Source organism: Pecten maximus, chromosome 12, assembly GCF_902652985.1.
Source record: "Pecten maximus chromosome 12, xPecMax1.1, whole genome shotgun sequence".
NCBI lineage: Eukaryota > Metazoa > Mollusca > Bivalvia > Pectinida > Pectinidae > Pecten > Pecten maximus.
Window position 1 is genome coordinate 34,580,328 of NC_047026.1, and position 27,056 is coordinate 34,607,383.

At 34.2% G+C, this 27,056-nt stretch overlaps 1 protein-coding gene across 2 annotated transcripts in view; it reads left to right on the forward strand.

The window, feature by feature from the left end:
• The first annotated feature begins 16 nt into the window (after positions 1 to 16).
• Positions 17 to 27,056, forward strand: part of LOC117338744 (M-phase inducer phosphatase 1-like) — a 30,462-nt gene continuing 3,422 nt past the window's right edge. The window contains exons 1-15 of one of the 2 annotated variants that reach the window (XM_033900052.1): positions 17 to 566; positions 1,002 to 1,096; positions 3,659 to 3,710; positions 11,517 to 11,573; positions 12,627 to 12,666; positions 16,450 to 16,662; positions 18,692 to 18,862; positions 19,946 to 20,077; positions 20,887 to 21,003; positions 21,534 to 21,707; positions 22,105 to 22,215; positions 23,041 to 23,103; positions 24,208 to 24,306; positions 24,807 to 24,940; positions 25,541 to 25,658. In XM_033900052.1, the coding sequence (XP_033755943.1) occupies positions 391 to 566; positions 1,002 to 1,096; positions 3,659 to 3,710; positions 11,517 to 11,573; positions 12,627 to 12,666; positions 16,450 to 16,662; positions 18,692 to 18,862; positions 19,946 to 20,077; positions 20,887 to 21,003; positions 21,534 to 21,707; positions 22,105 to 22,215; positions 23,041 to 23,103; positions 24,208 to 24,306; positions 24,807 to 24,940; positions 25,541 to 25,658 (1,752 nt within the window). In that variant the 5' untranslated portion in view covers positions 17 to 390. The remainder of the gene's footprint in view (positions 567 to 1,001; positions 1,097 to 3,658; positions 3,711 to 11,516; positions 11,574 to 12,626; positions 12,667 to 16,449; positions 16,663 to 18,691; positions 18,863 to 19,945; positions 20,078 to 20,886; positions 21,004 to 21,533; positions 21,708 to 22,104; positions 22,216 to 23,040; positions 23,104 to 24,207; positions 24,307 to 24,806; positions 24,941 to 25,540; positions 25,659 to 27,056) is intronic. The other variant, XM_033900053.1, reaches the window with a different exon arrangement.

Sequence of the window (27,056 nt, forward strand, 5' to 3'; positions counted from 1 at the left end):
ATTGGTTAACTCTGTGTTGTTTTTCAAACTCTACGGCGGCGGCCTATCTGCCTGGACACATCTAATGCTATGAACAATAGAACGTAAGAAAAACACTTTACGATGATGTCCAGGTAGATTCCAAGGAAGTACACTTCATTCTCCGCTCCACATGTCATCCTGATTCTGTTGTTTATCTGGGACGTGCTGTGTTTCGAACATACAACGTGCTTCTGTTCCAGAATACGAGATTTTGCAACACCCGTGACAACACGACACTCGACAGCTTCGCCAGCTGATAAGTTGTTCTCACATCGGTGCTAACAAATTTATATGGAACTGTGAATGTTCGTGGCTTGGACTTGTTCTATATTAGTGGCTTACATTTGTGTGTGGGTCAAGTAATGGAAAATGTCGAAAAGCAGACGTGAGCATGGTCGACCTCCCCCATTGCACTTGCCTTTGAGGACTTTAGCAACCAGTAATACACTTTCGCCTGCATTCGGCTTTGGGAACTTGGGAACAATAAAGATGAATTCTCCTATGTCAAATCTAGCTATAAATCTCAGCGAACTGTCAACAGGAAGGTAAGAAGTGACAATATGAAAATAATGACATCTGATGAGTGATGGTGATGCTGAAGTTACCCAAAGTCTTAATGCTTCACTATAAAATTCGGGCCCTAAATTGACGTTACATGTTTTGCTGTCACTTATAATAGATATGGAATAAATGGTTCATTTCAATATATTGATATATTGCATCTATAGATCAATTCGGTCATCTCCGCCCAAATTTACAATTTTAATTTCATTTTATGAATGACATTCATTTGTTATGCTCGATTGAACATTGAAGCCATTCACTAGCAGTTGTCAATACTGTATGCGTGTAACTTAGACTATAAGCTTATTCTTGATTGTAATACTATGACAGTTAATTTTATGATATAACATCAGAATACTGCTGAAACATATCTCGTTAGAAATAGGATTTTCATGGCGGTTTCCATTGTTTTGTAGAGGCACCCCACGAAGAAAACTGTCATTATCAAGTACAGATACACCATCTTCATCATGTCATCCAACTCCAGAAAGAATGAGTTCTACAGAGTCAGGTAACAGGACACACATTTACTTTTCATACTGCTTTTTGTAATAATATTAATATGTTGGTAATATATCATAATGTACCATAGTTAACTGTTTTCAAGCAAAAACAGTAAGTTGAGTACATTACAGAATAAAAATAATAGTGAGCTTATTAAAATTTAGTTTTTAATTTGTGTTCTTTAATATATAAGGCAGTATTAACATATTCTGTATTCTTTAAATTGAAGTTTTCTTGATTACAAACTAACAGCTTGACATTTTTTCTCTTTTTTTTTTTTTATATATTCCTGTCAAGCTACTGTACACTGTATAATTATTGTATTAATTAATGAAATAACATTAATTGAATTATAATGACATTAGTTTATTGTCATTTATAATAATATTGATTAAAAAATAGCAATCTATTTCCTCAAAACATGCATTAAAATTATTGAAAATATTTCTTAAAATATCTGTTTATGATACTGATTGGATGTATTTTATTGAATTCAGTGTAAATTAATATCAAATCAGGTCATTAAATGTAACCAGAATCAGACAATTATATCTTTTATTCTTTATAAAAACTATTTGTAAGTTATTCAAACATTGTGTTTATCTAGTAACACTGCACCCGAATATTTCCCTAAAAAATATTGGTCTGCTGTGCTTTTGTGTGTTGGAATCCTGTGCTATGTTTGGAAATAAATTGAATTGTTGTGTACTAACTTAAGATTTAACCTAGGTAATTCCTTCACTATATCATCCTTCCTGTTGGTGGTGCCTGTAAACTTGGCTTGGGCTTGTTTAACCATCTTACATAATGAATTACTTATATCAACCATGTCAGTGTCACAAGGGACTGAGGGACATCCTTCTGTAGTCACTTTTGTTAGAGAGGAAGTTAAGTTGAATACAAATACACACCTGTAATTGATATTCAATTGGTCCTTTACTTGACCTAATTCCTGAATACATTTGGTCTATTTGCCCGCCCCTTAGCTTACCTAGTCAGTTTTTTCATGGATTACTGATTGGCTTGGGGAGGAAATGGGAAGTAAGGGGAAAAAGGAAGACAGATGGTTCTAGGAAATTTATTGCATTTAGTCACAGTTTTAATGGCCATTAGGACACTCAGAGGTATGAAAAATCTTCATAGCTGCAGGGTCCAATGGAGTTCATTAAGACATATACCAAATTGTTTCCCATATCATTCAGTTTTACCTGTATGTGTTGTTCCACTTCCTTCTTAATATTAAACACAGGTGAGCATAATTGCCACTTAACCAATACCAAGTCCCTCAGTACAATTGCAATTAATTTAATGATATGTGTGGTAACTTTCAAACATATCATTTCCAGCTATAGGCATGTGAAAGATTTCCCATTTAACGCATCGCTGAAATTCAGCTCTTGCTTCCAATTCTATTTGCAGACAGAAAAAACGAAACAAATGAATAATTATTAAAGTAGTGTTATAAAACTTGAAAATTCATCTTTTTATCTTGTGAAAATAAAAAAATAGATATGCTGTTAAAAGTCTTAGGACTTAATCAGTTAGAACCATTGAAATACAAAATATTATTTATTTTTATGTCACAAATGAAAATGTTTTATTTTAAATATTATTTCAGCTCAGATGGTCTTTTTTAGAAATGTGATATGTTTAATTTGTCCATATATGACTGATAAGCAAAATAGAATTATGAAGGATTAGATCATGATCCATGTCTTTCTTCTTTTGAATTGTTTATTCTGTCCATATTGTCAAAATATGTTTTTGGACTGCATTTCCCCTCAAGTTATGATTTTTATGAAGATCACTGAAGCAGTAAATTGCTTGCATAAAAATTCTTTTATGGTCAATCGAGTATAGCCAGTCAGAATGTGTAATGATTGTATCATATGGATTATGCCAATGCGACCCATTGTTAAAATTATCAATTTTTTGCATCTTGAATCAGTTTGGGCCCTGGGGAGTTTCATTGCGTGGTAAATCGTACATAGAGTCTTCAAACTAGCTGGTTGACAGTTGAAGTGACAGGTACCTACACTCAGTGCTACCTCTACAACCTAAACAAGTTTTATTTACAGAAAATACATATTTACCTTGGGGTGATGTTAGATTTTCAATAGTTCTTAAGAACAGTTATATGAGGTTATTGGCATCACCAGACAAGTGGTTGACAAGACTCGCAGGACAGCAAGAAAAGTTCAAAGAAAACTGGTGTCTAAACTGTCATTTTAATATTCTTTAGATTTCATTCAAAATGTGTCAGAATTTGAAATGTCTTTTGTTGATGTGAATCTACATAGCACTTGCAGTGTGACAATGCAATGCCTTTCACAGGAGACTTGTGATTTATTTAGTGTCCATTTATCGGAGGACAGGTGCTGGAGCATCACTGGTACCGTTTAGTTGGAAAATATGTTACTAGAAAATGGTAAACAATTGTCAATGAGATAAAATTTGTGATTTTATAATTTTCCATATTGTTATTTAGTAATCTTCTGTTTTACGTGTTTATTACTTTGTAATTAGAAATGTTGATTTTTGAAATTAATGATGTCCTTTTATATTTCAGGGTGTTTTGTGGATTCACCAACTCCTCTGGACTCGCCAACATTGGAAATGAGGTAATTAGATTTCTGTGTTTTTAATTAGCATGTCTTTTTCCAGAGTTTGCTTCATAATGGCACTTTTCAGAATTTGATCATAAAAAGTGTTGTCATACATCCTCATACAATAGTATTATAGAAGGTATAGTATTATAGAAGGTATAGTATTAGCAGTGTAATTAATGATTTCACCATTGTCCAAGGCTACACATGACAAGAAACAAGTGTTCTGTCTAGACCACCCCCAGCTGGTCTCACCCAGGCTTCAGGCTCCCTCACAATGTACCACTACAGAATAGTGAAGTCATATTAAATCTAATAAACGCACCATCCATTTACCATATATTGCCTATTGCTTAATCTTTTGTGTTAATAGTTTACAATCCCTTTGACATAATTTACCAACTTCTATCCTTTATGAACTTTATTTGTTTGTTTCTGTCTAGATTTTAGGCACATACGCTAATTTTGCCATGTTGTAAAATACCCAGTGCATTTATTGGGTGGATTAAAACTCAGAATATATGCGTATGTTGTATCATGTTTTAAATTAGCAGAATTATCTACCTCTTGAGATGGAAATTTGCTGAAATGTCAGGATATTCAATGAAAACAAAATGCCCTGATATATATTATTTAAATAGGCTAATTATGACTAACTTCTGACTAGAATAAAGGGCCATTTTTACAAGCATGATCAATGGGCCCTACTAAGAATATTCTTGGTCATGTTTGGTTGCAAGTCAATGATGATGAAATATACTACATGTATATTTGAAGTGTAGAGAGTAAATGGTTCCATTTGACCTCTGGTCACTGTTGATGAATTGATATTGACCATCAGATTGCATCATAACTACATGTTGTACATTTACCAGGGAATTCCTCTTTGATCAGGAAATCAATTGCACTTATGTAATGTACATGTGTACGACTACTTCCTACATTAGGCAATGTTACAGGTTACTTCCCAACAATAATTCAGTCTGTGCACCCCCAATGAACAGACTTGTATAATGTTACCATCTTAGATGATATAGGATTTCAGGCAAAACAAATATGGATTGTAATAAAGTTACTAGTTTCAGATATCTTAAACTTCAAAACTGATCACAACCAGATGGCTTTACATTGGCTTTTAACTAAAGATAGGAATATTAAAAAAATCAATTTTCATATATATACGATTAGAAAAAGAACACTTATACCTGGTAGGAAAACTCAAATTTATAAATCATCTTTAAAACACAACATCCAGAGATAAAAGTGGTTATGAACAAAAAGTTGGAACTTGGATATTTTAATCCATGCCATGTATATATAATATAGGGAAAAAATGGTATTAAATTTCTGAGCAAAAGAGAGGGAAAGTTGGAACATTTTCATCCAAGTAGCAGGGGGTTCAATTTGATAAATGACTTTACTTTGAATGTATATATTGTTAATTTGAAAAGTATATATCTTTATGGTACAGTTCTTTGAAAAACAATTATAAAGCATGTCAAATAGGATTTTATTTTAAGAAAATGATTTTGTTTTTAGTGGAAACCATTTTCACTTCAGATTACCTGGGGGCAAAATAATGGCTAATGCATCGTGCCTTCTGGGTTACTATATCATAGCAATTATGGCAATGTTATATTTAGGCAATGGGGATATTTATGACTTCATTACCAATTATATTGGCCTATATTTCTCTTGTCATTGATGGTGTAAAAATGATATGGAAACCTTGTGCAATGTATGACTGGTAGATAGTCATTTAGTTTGACCTCTGGTCAATATTGGTCAGTTGTTGATGGATAGATATTAACTCACCTGTTGCATCACAACCAGGTATGACAACCCGGTGATCCTACTACTACATACTCTCTTTGATCAGAGAATCAATTCTAGACCAACAGTACTAGTAAATGGTGGTTGTAAATTCAACTTACTGGTCACTTCCTACTTTATGTAAGGTTACATCACTCCACAGTGAACTACCATTTTACTTCAAAAGAGAATCACACAATTTATTGGGGTCATAAACACCCTGATCAAATATCAATTTCAAGGTAAATCTTGGGATAGCCATATCACCTTTGAGGTCACTTTATTTAGACTTGTAAAGCCCTACAGAAAAAAAAACTATTGCACCAAATGAAATTGCAAAATAGCACTTGCCTTTGTCAAAGAAGAATGAAATACTAGTTCAAACAAGAAAATTAACATGTGGTACAACTGTGCATATTATGATGAAGTAATATTTACATTTTCACTTCGCTCCGCCTCAATGAACATAGTAAACTAAGATCACTTCATTTCCCGTTGAAGATTTTGGGTCGCGTGCTTCTGTTCTGAGAGACGAATCACTTTCTTGCCGGCGTGTGAATACATTCACTGAGTTTACAATGGCGATCGAGTTCTGTACCGCCTCAGACTTGAATGCACTTTCACTTTGTGAATTGTGTAACATTGTTATAAACGTATATGAACACAAGTGGAATAGCCGCTTTATGTGCTAATAAAAATGCCAGTATAATGCAGACAGTTTAGAAAACAGGATCTGACAGAACACTGACACTCTCGATAGCACCGAGCTCATGACCTACGTAGCGCAGTAGGTCTAACGTTAGCTGTATTTCGAATGCCATGCTTAATACCATTTCAGTGGTAACAGAAAATAAACCTCAATTTAAACACTATTTAACAACACAAAACAGACTGGTAGCAGAAGTATGCTATATCGAGAACAGGGACACATTATTGTCGTAATTTGACTCAATCTAAACATATGGAGGACACAAGTTTCCGGCCGTCGAATACCGCCAATTTTCAAATCAATGTTTCTTTACTTACTATTATCAGAATTTACATCCCAAAACGCCAGTGCGACAATGAAATCCAATATTTCAAGAACACCATGTACATCACCAGTTAACCTGCGACTAAAATCCATATTGTTACACTTTTTCTCGAGCTCTGAATATCCCGGCTATATTAGACTGCATCACATCATTTTTTTAACCGAGTCCCTGTGTCTCAAGTGACCAAATCACACACATACTATACTGTCAACACTGCACTTTAAATTCGTATTTATATGGGTATTGCTAAGTTTTTATTATACAATATCATAAATATTTGTTATAAATGAATATTTTACCTTGAAAATATCGTATCTATGTGTATCAACATCGTAATAATCAAAACGTGTATGGCACTATATTTTGTGTTGCTTTGGCGACGAGAATAGTTGACTGTCTGCTGTTCCACTACTGTGCACACATGTACGATAAGTATAACAATGTTACAAAGTGACACACTTACGTCACACTGTTGCGACCGAATTTTGCAATCTGGTGGCGAAGTTTTAAATTTGGTTAACGTAAATATAAGGATTGATTGTCAATTTTGTTGCTTGCATGGACTGATGAAGGGAAGTGAACCTCGCGCAAATGGTACATGAACTGCTTCGCAGTTCACTTCATTTGCACGAGGTTCACTTCCTTCATCAGTCCATGCAAGCAACAAAATTGACAATCAATCCTTAAATGAATTTTCATGCAAGAGACTGGCATACATGTGTTTTCTATGCCACAGTAATTAGGCCTAGAGATAGGGCCTATTTACTCCTACTTGTATTAATTAGAGCCCATGAAGCCCCTGGTGGATTGTGTTTTCCTGTTGAACTGATGGCACTAGCCCCTAGGGAGAATAATCCCCACCCCCCCCCCCCCCCAACCCAATTGGGTATCCTGTATCCAGTATCATGTAACTGACTTTATACATAATAGCAGGTTGTTTATTGCCAAACAGGCCTCAATATTAGGCATTTTCAAGTATTAACAACTGTTTTGGGGATCAGGGATTTATTATTTCATTATTCGAATACTACATTCACTCAGCTTTGGAAGTTATTGTACATTCTTCATAGTTTAAATGTTTTGTTTTATCACACAAGACCGCAACCATTAATTCTAAACTTTTATTTCGCAACAAAATCTGTTGGGTTTTTTTTATTAAGAAAAAATGACTTTTTTTAAACATTGTAACCTAATGAAATTAGTCAAATGAAAGAATGCAAAAAGTTTCAAGGAAAGCAATTTTAAAATGTTATCTACCTAAAGAGAAAGCATATGTTTATTTTCAGTGTTCAGAACATATATCATCATATTTTGATCATGAGTGTTGAAATGTATTTCTTGGAGAGTACAAAATAGAGATAGAATTGAGTCATTGTTTGATTCATATAAACCTCCAGACAATGACTGCAGTTGTAACATAATTGTCTACCTTGTTTGGGTCAGGGTTCAGGGGATGTTTAATGAAGCATAAAATGAGTTCATTCATCTTTTGGTACAGCTGTTATGTCATACTGGACAAGCCTGCAGACAGGGTCAGATTTATGGCCTTGTAATACCCCTTATCTTACTGACCAATGGCTGGCTTGGCTTTCTCCTGTTTTCCTGTTTTCTGTTGAAATCTAAGAAAGCAGCCCCACCATGCCCCTGTTTGTATTGGAGTTAGATAGATTAGCCAAGTTTATACTACAGATAATCCTATTTACTCCATTCACCTAAGTTGTCCCTGTAGAGCTGGCAGATGGGGGCCAATCATAAACACTATACACGAGTCCCTGATAAGTGTCCCTGTCCCCAAGCTGTTACCTCAGACACCATTTTGTGAAAGCTCTAAACAATGTACCTGATATGGCCTAGCTCTAAATCTACCCTGGTTGTGAAATATTTGGAGCAGAGGCCTTCTGAATAGAAAGGGGTTGATAAATAGGGACTGCAGGAAAATTGTTCCCAACTGTCTTCATCACATTCATAAAAATGTAAATTGGATTACACTGCAAGCTGCTAGACAGTAGCAGATGTCCCCATAAATACCAGGAAAGGTGCACGACCCCAAACCTTTGTGTAGCATACAGGAAATGGGCAGAGAATGAATGTCATTGTCAACAAAATCTCTAGTGTGGAAAGTCTGCTAAATAATGAAGCAGCAGAAAGTGCAAACCTCTGTTTAGGTCAATTGTTCTCATTCTCTATCACAATTGATTGTCTTGTCAAAATAGTTCAAAGACATGCTGAAATATTTCTTAATCAAATAATTGAGTTTCTAGCTTCAAGGATCCAGTTATGAGGAAAAACTGAGTACTGAGTTAAAGTCACTTTCCTGTAATTTCATTACAATGAAAATTTGTTGTTGGTTAGAGTTAATTTTTTTTGAGTTATACTTCAAAAACTAAGTAATTGAATCTGAAATGTACTCTTGTCTGAAATTATGATTATCCAATTAGCTCCAAAGATTGTTACATTTTAGAACAACAAAGCCCCAGTAGGTCTTATGTACAGCCAAACACACAGGTAACATATACTGCTACCTGTGTGAGTTAGTGACTCGGTGAGCCAATCAATGACTGCCCATCTGTCTTGCTAATTAAAGTGTGATGCTAACCATTACCTTACCTGTGTACACATGGTATATGTACTAAGATAATGGCTGGTCTAAATTAAACTGTTTGTCTAATCTGATCACATTGAAACCACACAGATTATCTCCCCTGAGTAAAACCTATGGCAGACTGTTGGTGGTTCTGTCTCCGCTCCATGGCAGATTTCTGAGTTGTGATTTGTCGACAGTTAGTGTAAATAACATCAACTAATGTCAAACTGGTAGTAGAGTATAATATACAGTAGCTTGAAATAACTGACACTGATTAGTCGATTAATTCATTCGAAATCATACTATTTTAGTTACATTCACCAACAAAAAATGTGTTAAATGTTGGAAATTGAACTTCCACTTTGTATTTTTTTTTTTGTTTACATTTTATTGATGAGGATTGTGACATTCATCATGTATGATAAATTAAATTGAATCAATATTTTCTGGCTAGAAATATGTAACACATTCAAGAAACACTCATTTTCCTGTATTCACAGAAAGTTAATTAATAGAGGAACAAAAACTAAATTAAGAACATATTCATAAGATTTGAACAACATGTATATGGTGAAAACATATTTGGCTAAACAGCTTTTTTCTTAGTTCCATCAGAATTTTCAAAATGTGAAGGGGGAAAAAACAGCAATTTTATTAATTTAAGGAAATTAACAGCTTATGCAAAATTAACCATCTACACATAATTTAGAAGATGCCATGAAATGAAATTCCTTGGTTGTGTGATGATGTTCAACAATCAAGTCAAATCACAAATGGAACTTCTGGTTAAAATTGCTGAAATAAAATTAAAGAGTAAAAATCCAGCGATAAAATAATCAATATATGTGTTTATATTCACTTGTAATCAAATGATTGATTATAATAATATATATGTATAAATATTATTGTCACATTTAAATGTAGACAACCGTAATTAATTCAGTTACAATGCTGTAAATTAAAAAATCTTCTGAAATCTTGGTAATTAATTCTTCTAAGTCAAAGACAGAAACGCAAAACATTAATTGGTTTGGGAATAAGGCAATGGATGAGCCTGAAGGAAAACTGATAATAACTTGATAGACTCATTGATTAGAACATTACCAGCTTAGCTTTCTGTATAGAAATTTTGTTGTGGTGTGAATATATGTGAATAAATGGGATTTGATTGACCTGAGCTTGCCTAATTTTGATGGTCAGGTTGCTGAACAAGTTGTCTGTGACCACACCTCTGTCCAGACTTAGTAATCCCTGATGAGTGGAGTCCTGCTAAGGTTATTTTCACCTGTATGAAAAGTGTGCTGGGGTTGACACTTCCAAATTAACATCTGGGTAACATTATGCTTGGCCAGATAGCTGGGTATTGTCATATCAATTTCATGCTGCTTTAGATAGCATTGTGTGAGACCTGTTGCCTTGTCTAAACACCTACCTGAAATGAACACAACCACTGACCTAGCTCAAACTTAGTTATCTCAACAGTTTACACTGACCAAAATATAGAATAATAGTACTTTTTGTTTTACTCATACTTACATTGAAGCCCAAACTTTCGACTATTGTCCCCAAATGCCAGTTCAAACACAAACAGCCAATACAAATATTACTAAATATTACTGAAACACCAAGTGCTTGGAACACAGGTTAAAGTTTACCCAACATTTTACATGGGCACCTGCTCACAGACAAGAAGTCTTTTATACCATCACTCACCTGTCTTTTGAAGCCAAATCATCACCCAAATAAATAAACAAATATCCTGTTATAGCATCTCTACTGTGCAGTAACAATTGAAAAGTTTGTCTAACATTTCCCACCTAGTCCACACAATGTTAAACACACCACTAGGCTAGAACCATCTGCCTCGGGTGGGAACTCTGGAACCAGTGATAATTAAAGTCAAGTAAAACATAACCAAAAGTGATATTTTCCCAATATCATAGAAATTGTAACACACACATCTGATCAGTTGGTAAGTGCAGCATCTCTGTGGCACACACATGACATTAAGAATGAATCCTTTTAATGTTTCATATGTATATTTTTTTGTTCAAGTTCAAGTTTTTTCCAATAAAGACCATGTTAGAGAGGATAGAAAAAATTAGACTGTATTACTCAAGAACTTCACATGTCAATGTCGGATACAAGTTATAAATGACAATTGTAACTTTAAGAGTTACCTGTTAATTGGATTTTAGTTTTTACCTTTGGTAATTAGATTACAGTTATACCTGTCTACCCAGAGTACAGGCATGATGCCTTAATTAGATTGATCACCTGATTAAAATCACCTGTCTATTGTTGGACCTGGTGCCCATGTATTTGGATAGGTGTGACCTATTTATTCAGGTGAGAATTTTTACCTGACAGTCTCATCTCTTGTCTTTCCAGCATGCACAGATTTGCCAAGAACATCAAACCAGACATACCTCCTGAGGCTTTTACTAAGTGAGTTTTGTAGTATATCCAGTTATAATTTGATTGGGGACAGGTACAATATGGGTAGATGTTGTATTACCTGAACTCAGGTGTTTTAATAAAGGTTAGAGGTGAGAAAACACAGACCTGAGGAGTTTGTATAATGTTTGAAGTTTTATTTTGATAAGCATACTAATTGAGAGTGTGTGTCCAGTGAGTGAGAAGACAGAGGAGCAGGTACAGAGTTAAGGTAAACACAATTATAATCATACTCCTACTCATTACACTGGTGAATATTGAGGAGTTTTCTTAAGTTTCGTTTTATATAAGGACTTATGTTAGTAATACAATTCATTCTATTACAAAGGTGGTCTATTCTGCACAGAGTTCAAATTTTATTTTAATTCAAAAGTCTTCATAGTTACAAGGTTTGTATCCGAATATATATAATCAGATTTTGTTGGTATGTTAGAAAATTGCTCCAGTCACATCTATAGACATTTTCAGCATCACTTAACATTTTGTCTATATTGGAGAGATCTACTGGGTGGGAGTGGGTAGCAGGGCAGAGTACACAGGTATGACACTGACCAAGGCATGCTGTTGTGCATTGTAGACTATTTGACTAGGGCAGGTAAGATGCTTACCTGTAATTAGAGACAGGTAGTCTAGGGTGTGTGTACTGGACAGGGAGGAGTAAGGTAGCCGTCTACAGGTAGACAGCCAGTTATACAGAGCTTCTGTGGCTGTCACAGGTGATGTTGATCACACTGCTACTAATCCATTTACAAAAATTATACATGTCATCTTACCTGAGATTATCAATATACAGGATCTACCTGGCTGACCACACAGGTAATTAATGTCAGATTAGGGATTTATGAAATACGCAAACTAGACTGTGGCTACTGTGTATGACCTTTTGTGGTCCCAGATGTCACCGAATTACCTGAGATTAATTAATACACTTAAAGATTAGCTACTGTGGCTGACTCTAATTAGCTGTTACCTGTAAATGTGTTGGTACAGGTAAAATGAAACTCATTTGCATATTTCACACCTGAGTTTATCTTTCACCAATAGGAAGAAGACAATCGCCTTCAGAAGAATACAGTCAATGCCGGTAAGTATGTGTAGATATTTTATAGCTGATGGTCAGAGAGGTCACATCTATTTGCCTATACTTACCATTTCCTGAACTTAACATTTCCTGTCATACCTGACTGTTAATTGGTGTTAGGTACTGCCTTACCTTTTAACCTAAGAAGTATTGCTGTCACTTTTGGGTAAGTGTTGCTTGCTTCCTTAAGAAAACTTCCTGTGTGAAACTGTTATACATGTACAGCACTGATATAATTAACATGTACCTATGAAAAAATTCACCAAAAGTAAATTATCTTGATTTTGTGTACCTACATAATTGCTTTAATAATCATTGACATTCATTGGACCCTACCAATAGGGTTTTCAGTAAAACATGTTTTAGTTGACATCTCTGTGGCTTTAAATTCATTTTGATTGGGTTTCTTTATTTAAAAAAATAGTCAATGACAGAAATGTTAAAAATAAAACACCTCAGCTTGTAAGTGTTATAAAAAAAAAAGGTCACTTGCACAAAGTTGAACAAAACTTTATTTCTTTATGAATATATTTTAATCAGATAAAAGAGTTCAAAGATTTTTGAATTAAATTTTTTATTGATTTAATATAGATCAATAGATAGCTTTGCCACAGAGCAAATTACAAGCCCATGACATTTGAAATGATGACTTTAAGCCATCTGAACTTTGACATAATCCTGAAATCTTATCCAAATTTAATTGTTTGCAGAAGAGTTTCCATTCTATATAATGCTTTTGAAACCTGTCATTTTTTCAAGTTTTCATCCTAGCTCACTAGATGCTTTTGAAATTAAAAAAATTCCTGAGTAGACTAATTTCATGAATCGATATAAAAATGTAATAATAATTACAGAAGGCAGAAACTGATAAAATTCAGAATATTGGACTCCCTTATTTAGATATCAGTTGCTAGTTTTCTTATGGGTAGTTATTAGTTAGTATAACTTGGTGTGGTGAGTTATCAGGGTAGTTATTAGTTAGTATAACTTGGTGTGGTGAGTTATCAGGGTAGTTATTAGTTAGTATAACTTGGTGTGGTGAGTTATCAGGGTAGTTATTAGTTAGTATAACTTGGTGTGGTGAGTTATCAGGGTAGTTATTAGTTAGTATAACTTGCTGTGGTGAGTTATCAGGGTAGTTATTAGTTAGTATAACTTGGTGTGGTGAGTTATCAGGGTAGTTATTAGTTAGTATAACTTGCTGTGGTGAGTTATCAGGGTAGTTATTAGTTAGTATAACTTGGTGTGGTGAGTTATCAGGGTAGTTATTAGTTAGTATAACTTGGTGTGGTGAGTTATCAGGGTAGTTATTAGTTAGTATAACTTGGTGTGGTGAGTTATCAGGGTAGTTATTAGTTAGTATAACTTCGTGTGGTGAGTTTCTTAGTGTAGTTATTAGTTAGTATAACTTGGTGTGGTGAGTTTCTTAGTGTAGTTATTAGTTAGTATAACTTGGTGTGGTGAGTTTCTTAGTGTAGTTATTAGTTAGTATAACTTGGTGTGGTGAGTTTCTTAGTGTAGTTATTAGTTAGTATAACTTGGTGTGGTGAGTTATCAGGGTAGTTATTAGTTAGTATAACTTGGTGTGGTGAGTTTCTTAGTGTAGTTATTAGTTAGTATAACTTCGTGTGGTGAGTTTCTTAGTGTAGTTATTAGTTAGTATAACTTGGTGTGGTGAGTTTCTTAGTGTAGTTATTAGTTAGTATAACTTGGTGTGGTGAGTTTCTTAGTGTAGTTATTAGTTAGTATAACTTGGTGTGGTGAGTTTCTTAGTGTAGTTATTAGTTAGTATAACTTGGTGTGGTGAGTTATCAGGGTAGTTATTAGTTAGTATAACTTGGTGTGGTGAGTTATCAGGGTACCTTGATCTTACACATATATTTACAATGCTCTTGTTGTTAGCATATTAATTCAAGCACATTTAAGATAAGTGGTACAAGATTATTTTTGCAATGTGAAGAAATAGAGCATGTTTATACACTTTTCTATATATATATTTCTATGACCACTGGTTTCCAAGCAAAAATGTCTTCATTTCTTGGATACAACAACAGGAAACATTGTTATCAGGGAGTAACATCTCGAAAACATGATGAAAACTCAATATTTGTTCATTATGACCATGACAGCTTTTTATCTTACACCTGTGTATCTTTAGATGAGGTATCTTATCGAAGTCCCATGCTCCCTGAAGGAGTTATTACACTTTCTTTCTTTGAAAAAGGTTACCCCCAACTTCAAAACTAAATAGAAAACAGGAGGATCTGTCAGAGATTTGATAGCTGTGAAAATACAATGTCTTAGTTATAAAGAAGTTATAGTGCCACAGAGTGATTATGTAAAAGATATTGTAAATTAATTATCATCTTTCTTATAACGGTAAAGATTGTGCCTCGCTGATTGAACGATATCATTGTTTGTGTCGATAACCAAATTTACTTCCATCATGATTTTCTTTTGTTGCTTTTATTTCATTGATAAATAAATTGTTCAAATTGATTTTCATTGAAAATATAATACCTAAAATCAAAAGGTTTAGAATGTCAATATTAGAATACAGACAAACCATATCATGGAAATTGCTGTAGTGGGTAAAGGGAAGTCACTCCAAAATTTACAAAATTACAACATTGCAACATATGTAGCAGCCTTGTCTGTTCTAAGACGAAGATATTATATAAGTATGGGTAGGCAACTGCTGTTTTGCCATGGCAGATTTCAGGGTCTACTATAATATTATAGGTAAAAGATTTTGCTTTGGAGGGTGGAGCAGTTGAATGAATGCAAAGTACCATTTGTGTTTAGTGCATTTGTAAAAGTATAATTTCATTAGAAATAGCTTTTCAATGTCTACAGTAGGAGTAACACAAGTTTTTTTCACACGGCCATTTGTTCAAATGATCATTTTGGCTATCATCCCACTAACAACTATAACTACCTGGTAATCAACTGAACCATGTGATAAAACTTGTGACAATTGTTCTTAGAAGAGTATTTCACTTAACATATATATCTGAAATTGATCATAGTTTTTGATAATGCAGGATTATTGATAAGAATATTGGTACTTTTGTTATGGCCACCATATAAAACATATTTTGCAGTGGTTTAAAAGTAATAGTTAAGAAAAAATAATGAAAAATGTTTTATCATGTTTACTGAGATTGAATGTGGTATGGTAAAAGTTTACAGTCAGATGTATTAATGTGAATGTGTCATTTAGTGACTGCACTGACAATTGACATAAGTTGGAAATGTTTCTGTAATGGCTGCCGTCCTAAGGAGGAGGGGTGGGGTTAATAAATCTATATGTTGTTCATAGTGAGTTACTTCTATCTTGGGTAGATAGAACACCAATTGGCTAATACTCTTATTTCTAATTTTCCAATTTTTAACATACCCGCCTACCCGCAGTAATGCTTTTCAGGGTTAATTGTTGGTTTACATCAGTTTTTTATTTTGATCAAAATTGAACAATTTTATATTTGAAGAATAAGGTTAGATGAGATCAACCATGACAATAAACTTGAGTAATGGGAGACTTAATTTGAAATGATAATGGTTAAGTTCAGTTTATTTTGTATTAGATTACAAGAAGACGTGATCTAAAAGGATAATGGTAACATTTCACCAGAGTAACTAAGTGGTTAGGTACAACGGAGAAAATTACCTTAAAGTCATTTGTTACAAAACTTGAAATATTGTAAGTTTTTCTTTTATTACTTCATAATTGTTTGCAAAAAGTAGATACTTGTATCTGGTATACATATATGTCTGTATCAACAGCTCCCCATGATGAGACTCAGTCCGATCGACTTCACCTGTGACATGGACAAGGAGAACGAGAAACAGACTCTGACATTTGGTGACCCAGAGGCTGACCACAGTTCTGGGAGTCTGGACACTGACCAAGAGATGACGAGACTTATCCGGCCCAAGTTCTTCTCGGATGAGAACAGTTCCCAAGACAGTGGTGTGGATCTAGAGAGAGATGGGAGGGTATGTCACCACCTGTTAATGTATTCTGTGTAGTGTTTCATGCTTAAATTAAAAATCAAAATGTAATAGGACAGGATTTAAAGGAAGGATGCTATTCATTTTAAAACAACACTGGAAAAAATACATAAAATATCAAATTTCTCCAGGATGTGGTTATAAATAGATTTATCTGACAAACACTGCACAAACATTTTATCTATTTTGAGTCAAGATAAAAGCTGATTGTGAAAACATGATTTTTCTAAAAAGGAAATTACTTCGAAAAATGACACTCAAGAAAAAGATTCCTTTGAAAGGATATTTATTTTGATTTATAGACAGTTAATTGTTGTCTATTGATATTTGGCACAATGATAAGCATCTCCAAAATTAGTAGTGTGAACCTGAAGATTCTAGCATGTAAATTTCCACTGTCATCTCCGCAGCAGGTAGAGATGGTAACACCTCTGTTCTGTAGCATGCCATTACTGTCCATTCCACTCATTTGTTCAGAGTTGAAAATAAATGATTGTATTGAATGAAATATTCTTTAAAAAATTCACTTTTCAGTGTCTTTATCTTGTATGTTTTAAATAGAGGACTTTTCCCCAATGCAGTTCTTAATGGTCATTCAGATTATGCTGGAATGACTTTGGGATAGTAGTAGTAGTTTAGTTTAGTATCATAATAAAGCACACAAAGGTTGGAATAGACAGTATATGTTTCATTGTTTTACAGACTGTTAATGCTTGTTAATCAAGTTTAGTTCATGTTGTGTATTTGAACAGTTCTGCATGGTGATAATTTCTGATTGGAAAGTGTATAGTTTCTACATTAGGCTCTGGCTATACCAGAAGTAAGAGTCTATTCTGACTTCATTTCATTTTATCAACATCAATATATGTTGGAAAAATTATGTTTCTTTTTTATTAAAGTTTGTTTGGCCTATGTTTCAGTGTATTAAGTAACAGTTACATATAACATTAACTATGTATTCTAATCATCGTATTGTACTTGTCATATGCATGCATCAGAGTATAACCTTGTTCATCCACATTTTAAAATCATCTTGACATCATAAATAAGTGGAGAATTTCTATTGGATAAGTGAAGGGTTGAAGTGAACTATTCCTGTCACATTTTAATCTATCATAAAATTGTGAGTATAATTCACACTTTTGTATAATATAAAGTGGGAAAAGTTTTTCCTGTACCTTGATCTGATGTGTGTGGAACATAAGAATCTTCTGTCTGATAAATCTCCAGTTGTACATGATCATGTCTGATTGTTAAATTACTGTCACTGTATCTCTATTGTTTATGATGTCAACAAGTTAATTGTAATCCCATGTCAGTAAAACTATGTCAATGACTGTCATTCATGTTCATCTTTTCATGTGCATTGACTGATTCATGTTCATCTTTTCATGTGCATTTCCAAATATTTCTTATTTTCAATATTTGCATCTCTCAATACTTACTTGGTTTTTTTATCTGAAAACTAACTCCATTAATAATAACACATAACAACTGCTTAACCAACATGTCCTGTCCTTCCTATATGCAAGAGGACTGAATCAGCATGCCAGGGGGCATAACTCTGACATAAACATGCTTTGTGGTGGCCAGTATGTGTTTGGTGATGGGTGTTTCTGATGTCTGATTATCCAATAAAGTGTTCATCAAGAAATTTTTTTTAAAATCAAATAAATGCTGAAAGTTTACATTGAAAAATATAAAGCATATAATCGCGATGATATTTGTAAACAAGTTCAAATTGTAAACCTGTATAGAAATTAAAAATGTCAAATTTATAAAAGAACAGAAAATGCTTCTGTAGGGTTTGCAGTTGCATTTCTTATAAAGAAAACGAGTGAACTTTCTTCCTTGTTATTTTTTTTTCAAAAGTGCATTTAAAAAAATGAACTAGTTTTCTTACATGTTTTGATCAAAATTTATTTTGTTGATGAATACACTAGGAAGTGAGACAATTGTTCTATAAAAGTTGAACCTGTTTTAAGAAGAATAGCACCCTTTTGTCACCCCTCAGGATGAGTTCCAGTTCGCAGCCCCCATCGGCGTACCCCCACGTAACAAGATGAAGATTATCAATGAAGACACTTGTTCACCCCTCAAATACTCACCTGTCAAGTACCTGACGGACAGTAACAGCGATTCTCCATCACGACCACGCTCTAAGTCTGTCCCTGTAACAGGCCTGGTACGACCTTGATTTGTTAACCCTGATAATATAGCAGACACACAAAGTCTACTTATCAAAGGGATTTTTGACATTTGTTAATAAGAATATAAAACAAAATTCCCTGTAGGGTAAGATAGCACATCTCACCCCAAAGTGAAGTCTTCTCTGATACAATTCTTACTTCTCTAAGTCTCAATTCTGCTGCCAGTGATCTCCCCTTACACTTCTTCAATGTGACAACAACAGCACATCTCCCCAAAATGGAATCTTGTCTGTTGTATATTCACACGACATGGGGCTGAAATATTGTCTGTAATCTCACTAAGTATGATGGAGCAGTAGAAAAGCACCTCAAGCGAAAGATTGGAAGTAGGCATTATTTAATCTCCTAGTTATCTCCCTTTGCAATTCTTGAGATCTACAATAGCAGGGATTTGTCTGTTTGAAGTGCCTCTAGAATATGTGACATCCTATACCCAGTTATCCTGTCCTTTAATTATCATTTCCAAAAAATACACCTGTATCCTTGTTTTATTTTATAGTTTAATATTAATTTCAACTTTTACATGTGAACTATCACTTCAGTTTTCAAACCTTAAAATCATCCTATTAATTTCATAGTCCAATATATCATTAGAAAATCATCACTTCGTTTCTTTTTCACCATATATATACATTGTCAGGATTTCTGAGGAATGATATTTGTGTAATGTTATTGTTGGTATTCCTTTGTGTGGATTTCTGTACGAGACCCGATCATTGATAAAAATATTTAAAAAAGAAATGTTCAGTAGTTTTAATTGATTTTGTTTTAAAGAAATATTAATAACTTTGAAAATGGAAATTTTAAACCTGTGCCGGAATGGAAATTTTAAACCTGCGCTGGAATGTAATTCTGAAAATTAAGTTTTACTTTTTATCAAAGGACAGGTCTCTAATATAAGTAATAGTGTGTGCTTTTATTTTACCTAGCACTCCAAACATCAGCCATGTCAATCTAAGTATCAGCTTTCCTGTATATATCCTTGTTTTCTCATTAGATTAAATTTTCCACTATTTCTGTATATGCCTTGTAATTGATGGTTGTCTGCCTTTGTGTAGGATTTCTCCGGTGCTAACATCCAACCTATAGAGGAGTCAGACAGTCCCCTCAAGTTTAACCGTCTCCTCAGTCATGATGATGAGGATGTGGACGATGGCTTCCTTGACTGTATGGACAGTGAGATCGCCCAGGTATGCATAAAACCATGGAGGGTGGGGAGATATTGTCAATGATAGAGTAACACTCGAGAATCACAAGTATGGCTGGACCAAATATTGAAAAGTTCAACATAGTTGAAATGTTTTAACATGGTCGCATATGAAAACTCATATCCTCTATAACAAGAAAGTTTCCCCAAGTTATGAATGCTAAGAGCACCAATAATACATTGTCCTCTGACGATGATGTTCCTCTTGTAGGGCTTAGGATAGTCCTTACACTCTCCTGCATTCAAGTCAGTCGTCACCAATGTCGCATTTGCATTTTGTACACCAAAAAAAAAATACAATGATAATAAGACTGATGATGGAAATATTACTTTGGCGATTTTCTTTTTCTCTCTTTTTGCAACCAAAAAATAACAAGCTGTTTGGTTGGAAAATTATCAAAATCAAGCAAATTATTGATAAACTACTTAAAACAGGAAACAATTTTGGCCTAATCACCTTGCCCAGGTAGATTAATATGTACAAAGACCTTGACTTTTGATGTCATTTACAAACAGAGGTAGAGAAGGCCAGACAATAAGTATGTTGATTAAATTAATGACTCCTTGGGATCAAGCTTCAAAACATATTTTTGTAATAAATTCAGACATATTGGACCAACAAGTCAAAACCAGGAAATTTAGTTTTCTTAAAAAAAAGACTGATGAAATTAAACAGTGAGGAAGTTGATTTGAGTTTCAAAATTTCCTTTCTTTCCTAGTTATTATGGAAATTCTCATTGCTACAGCATATCTGTATCATCCTAACTAAATCATCATTTTGTCCATTTTCAGATCAATGACAACGGTCCCAATGTATCTGGTACAATGGCCTCCTTATTTAGTGCTCCTGTTGTTAATGAGGACCGCCTGGCTAGCAGGCTAGAACTGGAGGACGAAGAAACACCTGTGGTGAGTACATAATAAGGCATCTAACTATTACTAGACAGAGAGAAAATAGGACGTTTATACAACCTCTCAAGCTGAGTTCTAGAATCACACTTTCCATCTGTCCTAATCATGTAGACAAAGTTTTGCTGATGGGCTGAAAATTGGTTTATGCCTATTATTTTGAATCTTGTCCCCCATCTTCAAGTTGTTTTTAGGAATAAATGAACTCCTTCTGCACAGATTAAATTGATTTATCCAATATTGACATGGATATTAAGTAGAGGTTGGACAAACACCATTCCACTCCATCCCCATTTCCCCATTCTGGTACAGAAGAGTGTGATATGGAGATAAATCCAGGAAAGGATTGATTAAAATTGGATGTAACGTACTCACAATTATTGATTGGAACTTGGTAGTCAATAATCAGTCGGTCGACCCTGTTGGAGGGATTGGGGCCAATAAACTTACTCACAGGTTTACTCTTTTGGTTCTTTGACAACTAAGTTTTCAGTCTCTGTTATATAATAATACTGAACTTTCGGTTTCAGATAAAGCGGTCTAACAGAAGACTACTTAACAGATCGCAGTCCTACGATGTGCGGAATCCACTCATTTCCAACAAGCGTGACCTCCCGACAGATGACTCAACACCCACACAGAGCAAGCGGCGACGGTCAATCCTCTCATCCAGCTCTCCTGTGTTGGCAGAGGAGGCCAGCAAGGTAAGTTTTGTGTAATTTATACAATCAAGTATTCATGGTCTGGAATTCGTTATATTCAAATGTAGTCAATGAAAATTAAATACGAGACAAAAAGACATGCATGTTTATAGACATTCTATAAAATTTGGCAAATGCTTTGATACCTTGTTATAATGATTTGAAGTTAGGTCTTCTTTGCTACTTGATTATATATATTCCCTTAACGTGGACTGACTAGGGACATCATTGTGATGTCAAGGTTGATTTTTTACAGTTTCACTCTCAATTGATATATTTCTGAACCTAGCGTGAATTAACTGTGATATTATCATATTAAAGTTTTAACGAAAATTTACTACTCTGTGTTCTCATGTGTTAAACTCACCTAGAGATTGTATAACGGTGCTATGATTTTCAGACACCACCCAAGCCAAAGCTGTTCCGATGCCAGTCGGAGACAGAAGCTGTGATAAAGTCAGCCCTAAACAGGATTGCCAATGAGCCTGATCTCATCGGTGACTGCTCTAAGGTAGGTGTTGAGGTTAATACGACAAGTACCTTCTCCCTTAAAGTAGGTGTGTCTCACAAAAGTATAGGGTGTGTTATCTTTGTAATAACGGGGTTCAGTGTCCTTTTCAATCACCTTCAATATGTTAGTTTCATTGTCCTAGTAGCTATGAAAGGCATTCCTTATCAATGCATAAGCAGGGTTTATCTGAATTAAGAAACTTGACTAGAACAGGAAACATACTTAACATACCAGCTCTAGGTGTGACAAATTCAACATGTTGCCACGGTATGACAAACTTGCAACATCTTGCTACTAGTTTTTAAAATGGCTGATTTTCAGGGATATTTTGAAACAAGTATATTTATTCTACCATTAGATTTTAAAATTGTCCTCGCAAAAATGTGCTTATATACTATTATCACTAATAATTCATACCAAAATTTCATTACCTAATGTAGAATAATAGAAATATATTTTTAGTATCTAAAGAATCACAGATGATTTGTTTCCTAATGATTACCTTTAAAATAGAATAAATATGTCCTGTGAAGGGATTCGAGAGGGAATAGAAATTCTTTGCATAGTAGGTGGTGGACAAAATGGTAATGTTTGAATCAATTCCTTTAGTAGTTTCTGTTTGACAAACCCAAAATCCTCCTGTTTGGTAGATTTTGTTTTACCGAAATAGCACGGAGAGCTTTGGTTTTGTTGTGATATTTTGTGCCTAAGTGAGTCTTACATGGGGCTGATGTTCTGAAATTTATAACAATGTAAAGTCTACACGACACAAGTGTAAGGGGCGATGTGAGCTGAAGCTGCAGTGACTTGGTTTGTTATTTGTAGCCTTACTGCTTGCCAACCATTCCTGGAAAACACCAAGATCTCAAGGGAATTTCCGCCGAGACGGTAAGTGTGACACTGATGATCACAGCTCCGTACAGGGCTGTAGTGTTTTACTAATCCTTCCTGATAAATATAGCATTATTACTACTACTTGAGAGACGATGCATACAACATTTGCCACATAGTCGTTATAAAGAAACTAAAAAAGTACCTCCTACAACATGTTTATCCTTAAATTACCTCAATGTGTCAATAGGATATCTCCTACGACATGTCCATCCTTAAATTACCTCAATGAGTTAAAACAATGTTATCACTCCCTACAGTGAAGTTAAAACAATGTTATCACTCCTTACAGTGAAGTTAAAACAATGTTATCACTCCCTACAGTGAAGTTAAAACAATGTTATCACTCCCTACAGTGAAGTTAAAACAATGTTATCACTCCCTACAGTGAAGTTAAAACAATGTTATCACTCCCTACAGTGAAGTTAAAACAATGTCATCACTCCCTACAGTGAAGTTAAAACAATGTTATCACTCCCTACAGTGAAGTTAAAACAAAGTCATCACTCCCTACAGTGAAGTGGAGGTAATACTGGAATCAGTCTGATGGTGTCCTTATACCCAGTGTTATCATCCTTATTTCTTTTATTAACCCAGGTTATGTGGTTAATACCTATTGCAGTTTTTAGTTCATTTCAATGATTTTCCTGTGATGTTTGCCATTTTCTTTGATTTAAAAGTAAAAACTTTTAGATTTATCTATGTGGTAGAGATTCTGAAAGTATATAAAAAGTATGAATTAGTAATTACTTTAATCACAATGGTCAAATATAAATGGCTTCTGAAGAAACTTTGTCAATATGTACACAACATACACCCCCCGGTAGCTTTCCCTTTACTGAAATAAAAAATTTAGTAATTTTCTGCTTGCAATTGAGGAGCACAACCACTTCATTGATCAATAGTAATTCTTATAGTTATAGCCTTACAGTAAAAAATTGAATATTGAACATTTTTCTTAAGTGGATCAATACTATTAAGACTTGATAAAAATGTGGATTACATCTCTGAATTTATTACTCATTGAATTTCAGACCATAACATGTTTGGGTTTTTTTTTTTTGTGCGCAAGGTTTCTCATTACATGTTCCATTTTTACAGATGGTGGATGTGTTGAACAAGGAGTATGACGAAGAGCTAGAGAAGTATATTGTTATTGACTGCCGGTACCCCTACGAATTTGACGGAGGACACATTAAGGTTTGTATGACTGGGCATGTAAAGGATCCATTGTAGAATATGGGAAAGGTGTCAAAATTTAAACTGACCTCAATCCATAGGGATCTTATTCCATTGTAATTTTCTTTATGCCTTAACGGGGCACCAATATCTTACTAGTAACGGGCTGTATTTAATCATTTAAACTTTCAAAGGATTATTATTATTATTGAATTCAGTTACCTCAATATAATCATTTAGAACATGAGTTCCTACAAGTTTTAATAATTAATCGAGAATTTTGAATTAGCACAAAAGTTCTTTCACGAAAAGAGGGGGGGGGGGGCAAAATTTATTCATATGATTTCCATTTTAAATGAGATTTGAATATTTTTATTCACTTTTATAGAGAAAATTATTAACTTGATAACTTGACATTTAAAACTTAAAATAAAAAATGAATGAGATTTAACTGGGTAACAACTTTTATTCAAAGGTATAAAAATAGATGGCCATCATTTATGCTTGTCTTCTATTTTCAGGATGCAAAGAACATCTACACGAAGGAGGGAATCATAGAAGAATTTATCAAACGACCCATAACAGCAGATAGTTCCAACAAACGGGTTGTACTCATCTTCCACTGCGAGTTTTCTTCAGAGAGAGGTCCATCCCTGTAAGTAGTTTTACTGGTTATTAAAGTCTTTCTATAAGAACTTGGTAGTTTATATTCATGGGCGTTAAAGCTCATATATTAGGTACCCAACAGATATACTGTCTTTGGGAACTTGTGTCTCGCTGGAATAAAGTATTGTCTCGCTGGAATAAAGTATGTCGGGGGCAAATAGAGATGGCTTGGTGACCACAGGGTTTGTCAGAAATGATCAGTGTGACAGGCTTAGATGTATACCTAGATCGTGGGACTGAACTCAAATTAGGATACTAATACATATTTGGAATACTTTTTCATCCAAATTATGGCTGGAAAAATATTGGTGGATTTTGAGAATTGGCGAGAACCCTTTCAAAAATATTCAAAATCACTTGAAATTTTTCAAGCATTTTGAATAAATTTATTTTAACATGTAACTTTTTTTTTTAAGTCGGACTGAAATTTTGGGATGGTCTGCTGTAAAATTTGAACAGTGCAGTGTTAAGCTATTTTAATCCCAGTGAACATGAAAAATCAAAGTGCTATAGAATAGAACCTGTATCAGAGGTGTTGTCCCATTAAGTTTGTACTATATTGTTATTACTTATTGCTGTGTTGTTACAGATTACGTTTTCTGAGAAAGATGGACCGGGATGTAAACAAAGAGTGCTACCCTGCCCTTCACTACCCAGAACTCTACCTCCTCGAAGGAGGATACAAGCTCTTTTACCAGGACTGCAAGGTATGTATTGTACAGAAAACAGAAGTTCCTTATCAACATATCTAATGTCAAACTTTTTTGAAGTAGTAGTTATTGGAATCAAATTATCTGCTTAAGTTATTACTTCCCAAATCAAACTTAAAACAAAAATACAAATAAAATCATATCAAATGGATTTTTTTTTGCTCATCCTATCAGCAAATTTTATCATTATTAACGTCAGGGTGCCTTTGGCACCTGCCGTTATAGGCGTGGTGGGAGAATGTTGTTACTGATAGATCTGTTCCGGCTAACTATTCCTCTTTTCTGTCATACAAATGATATACATCCGCAGCCTAATATAGTTCCTATTTTGATAGCAATTATTGACACAATTTAAGTGATGTAAACCGTGTTTACTGCAATTATTTAAAATGAAATGTTAATGTTTGGTGTTCTAGACCATTTTAGAGTATAATTATGAATCTCTTTTCTCGTCAGTATATGCAATTTTGTTGGCGTAGGATTACGTAGTTCTGTCTCGATACTGCCTTGAAAACGAAAGTAGAAAAATCAGTTTGATCGTCGTAGAAATTTACATGCATTCACAGAGAAACTATCCACATCTGTTCATCCTGAGTTCATATGCAGGAACATTTGATAGCTTAAAACCAATCCTATTTACGTAGTCAAATGCACCCGAGCATTCCACGAGATAACTTTAGCTGTCACGTGACTTTTCACGACTCTAGTCAGCCAAAATGGCGGTTATGTCTACTCGACCGTTCGCAGTTTCATATTCATTTGTAAGTCGCTAGAATACGCAAGAAATATGACCAGGAATTGAGGGCAAGTTGTCACAAACTACATTGCCGTTTTTCGTGAGGATTTTATTAAATACGGTTATTATTTGTTGTTTGAAAAGAATCTAATGATTATGATCCGTGACTGATGTACTGGCGGTGTCAAAACTAGATATGTCTCGTCGGACAACGCGACCGCAATTTTCTATCAGAGTTAAAATGTGTTACCTAAGGGGTCATAAAATAGACGTTTGATAGGCCTTATTAATAACTTATATTATAAATAAAATTAAAAAAAATTCGGCTGTGTACATCTTGGATTTTATCTTTAGTTTTAGTTACTTGACAACATGTTCTGTTAATAGACCGATTTGTCGCTCAGTTGATTCTTTTTTCAAAGTTTACATGCAGCTTTACTGATTCAGGAATATATCAATAATCTGCCACAAGCATTAAAGAAATGGGGAAAGAACTATACTCAGCTATTGTAAAGTTGTCAGCTGATATATTTTATACATGTTTTCTTGAATATATATAGAATAGAAATACCAGGGCCAGATGAAGACATTTCATCTGATACAAATGTAACTGTCTGACTATAAAATCCAATTTTAAATTTCTTATAATATGACCTCAG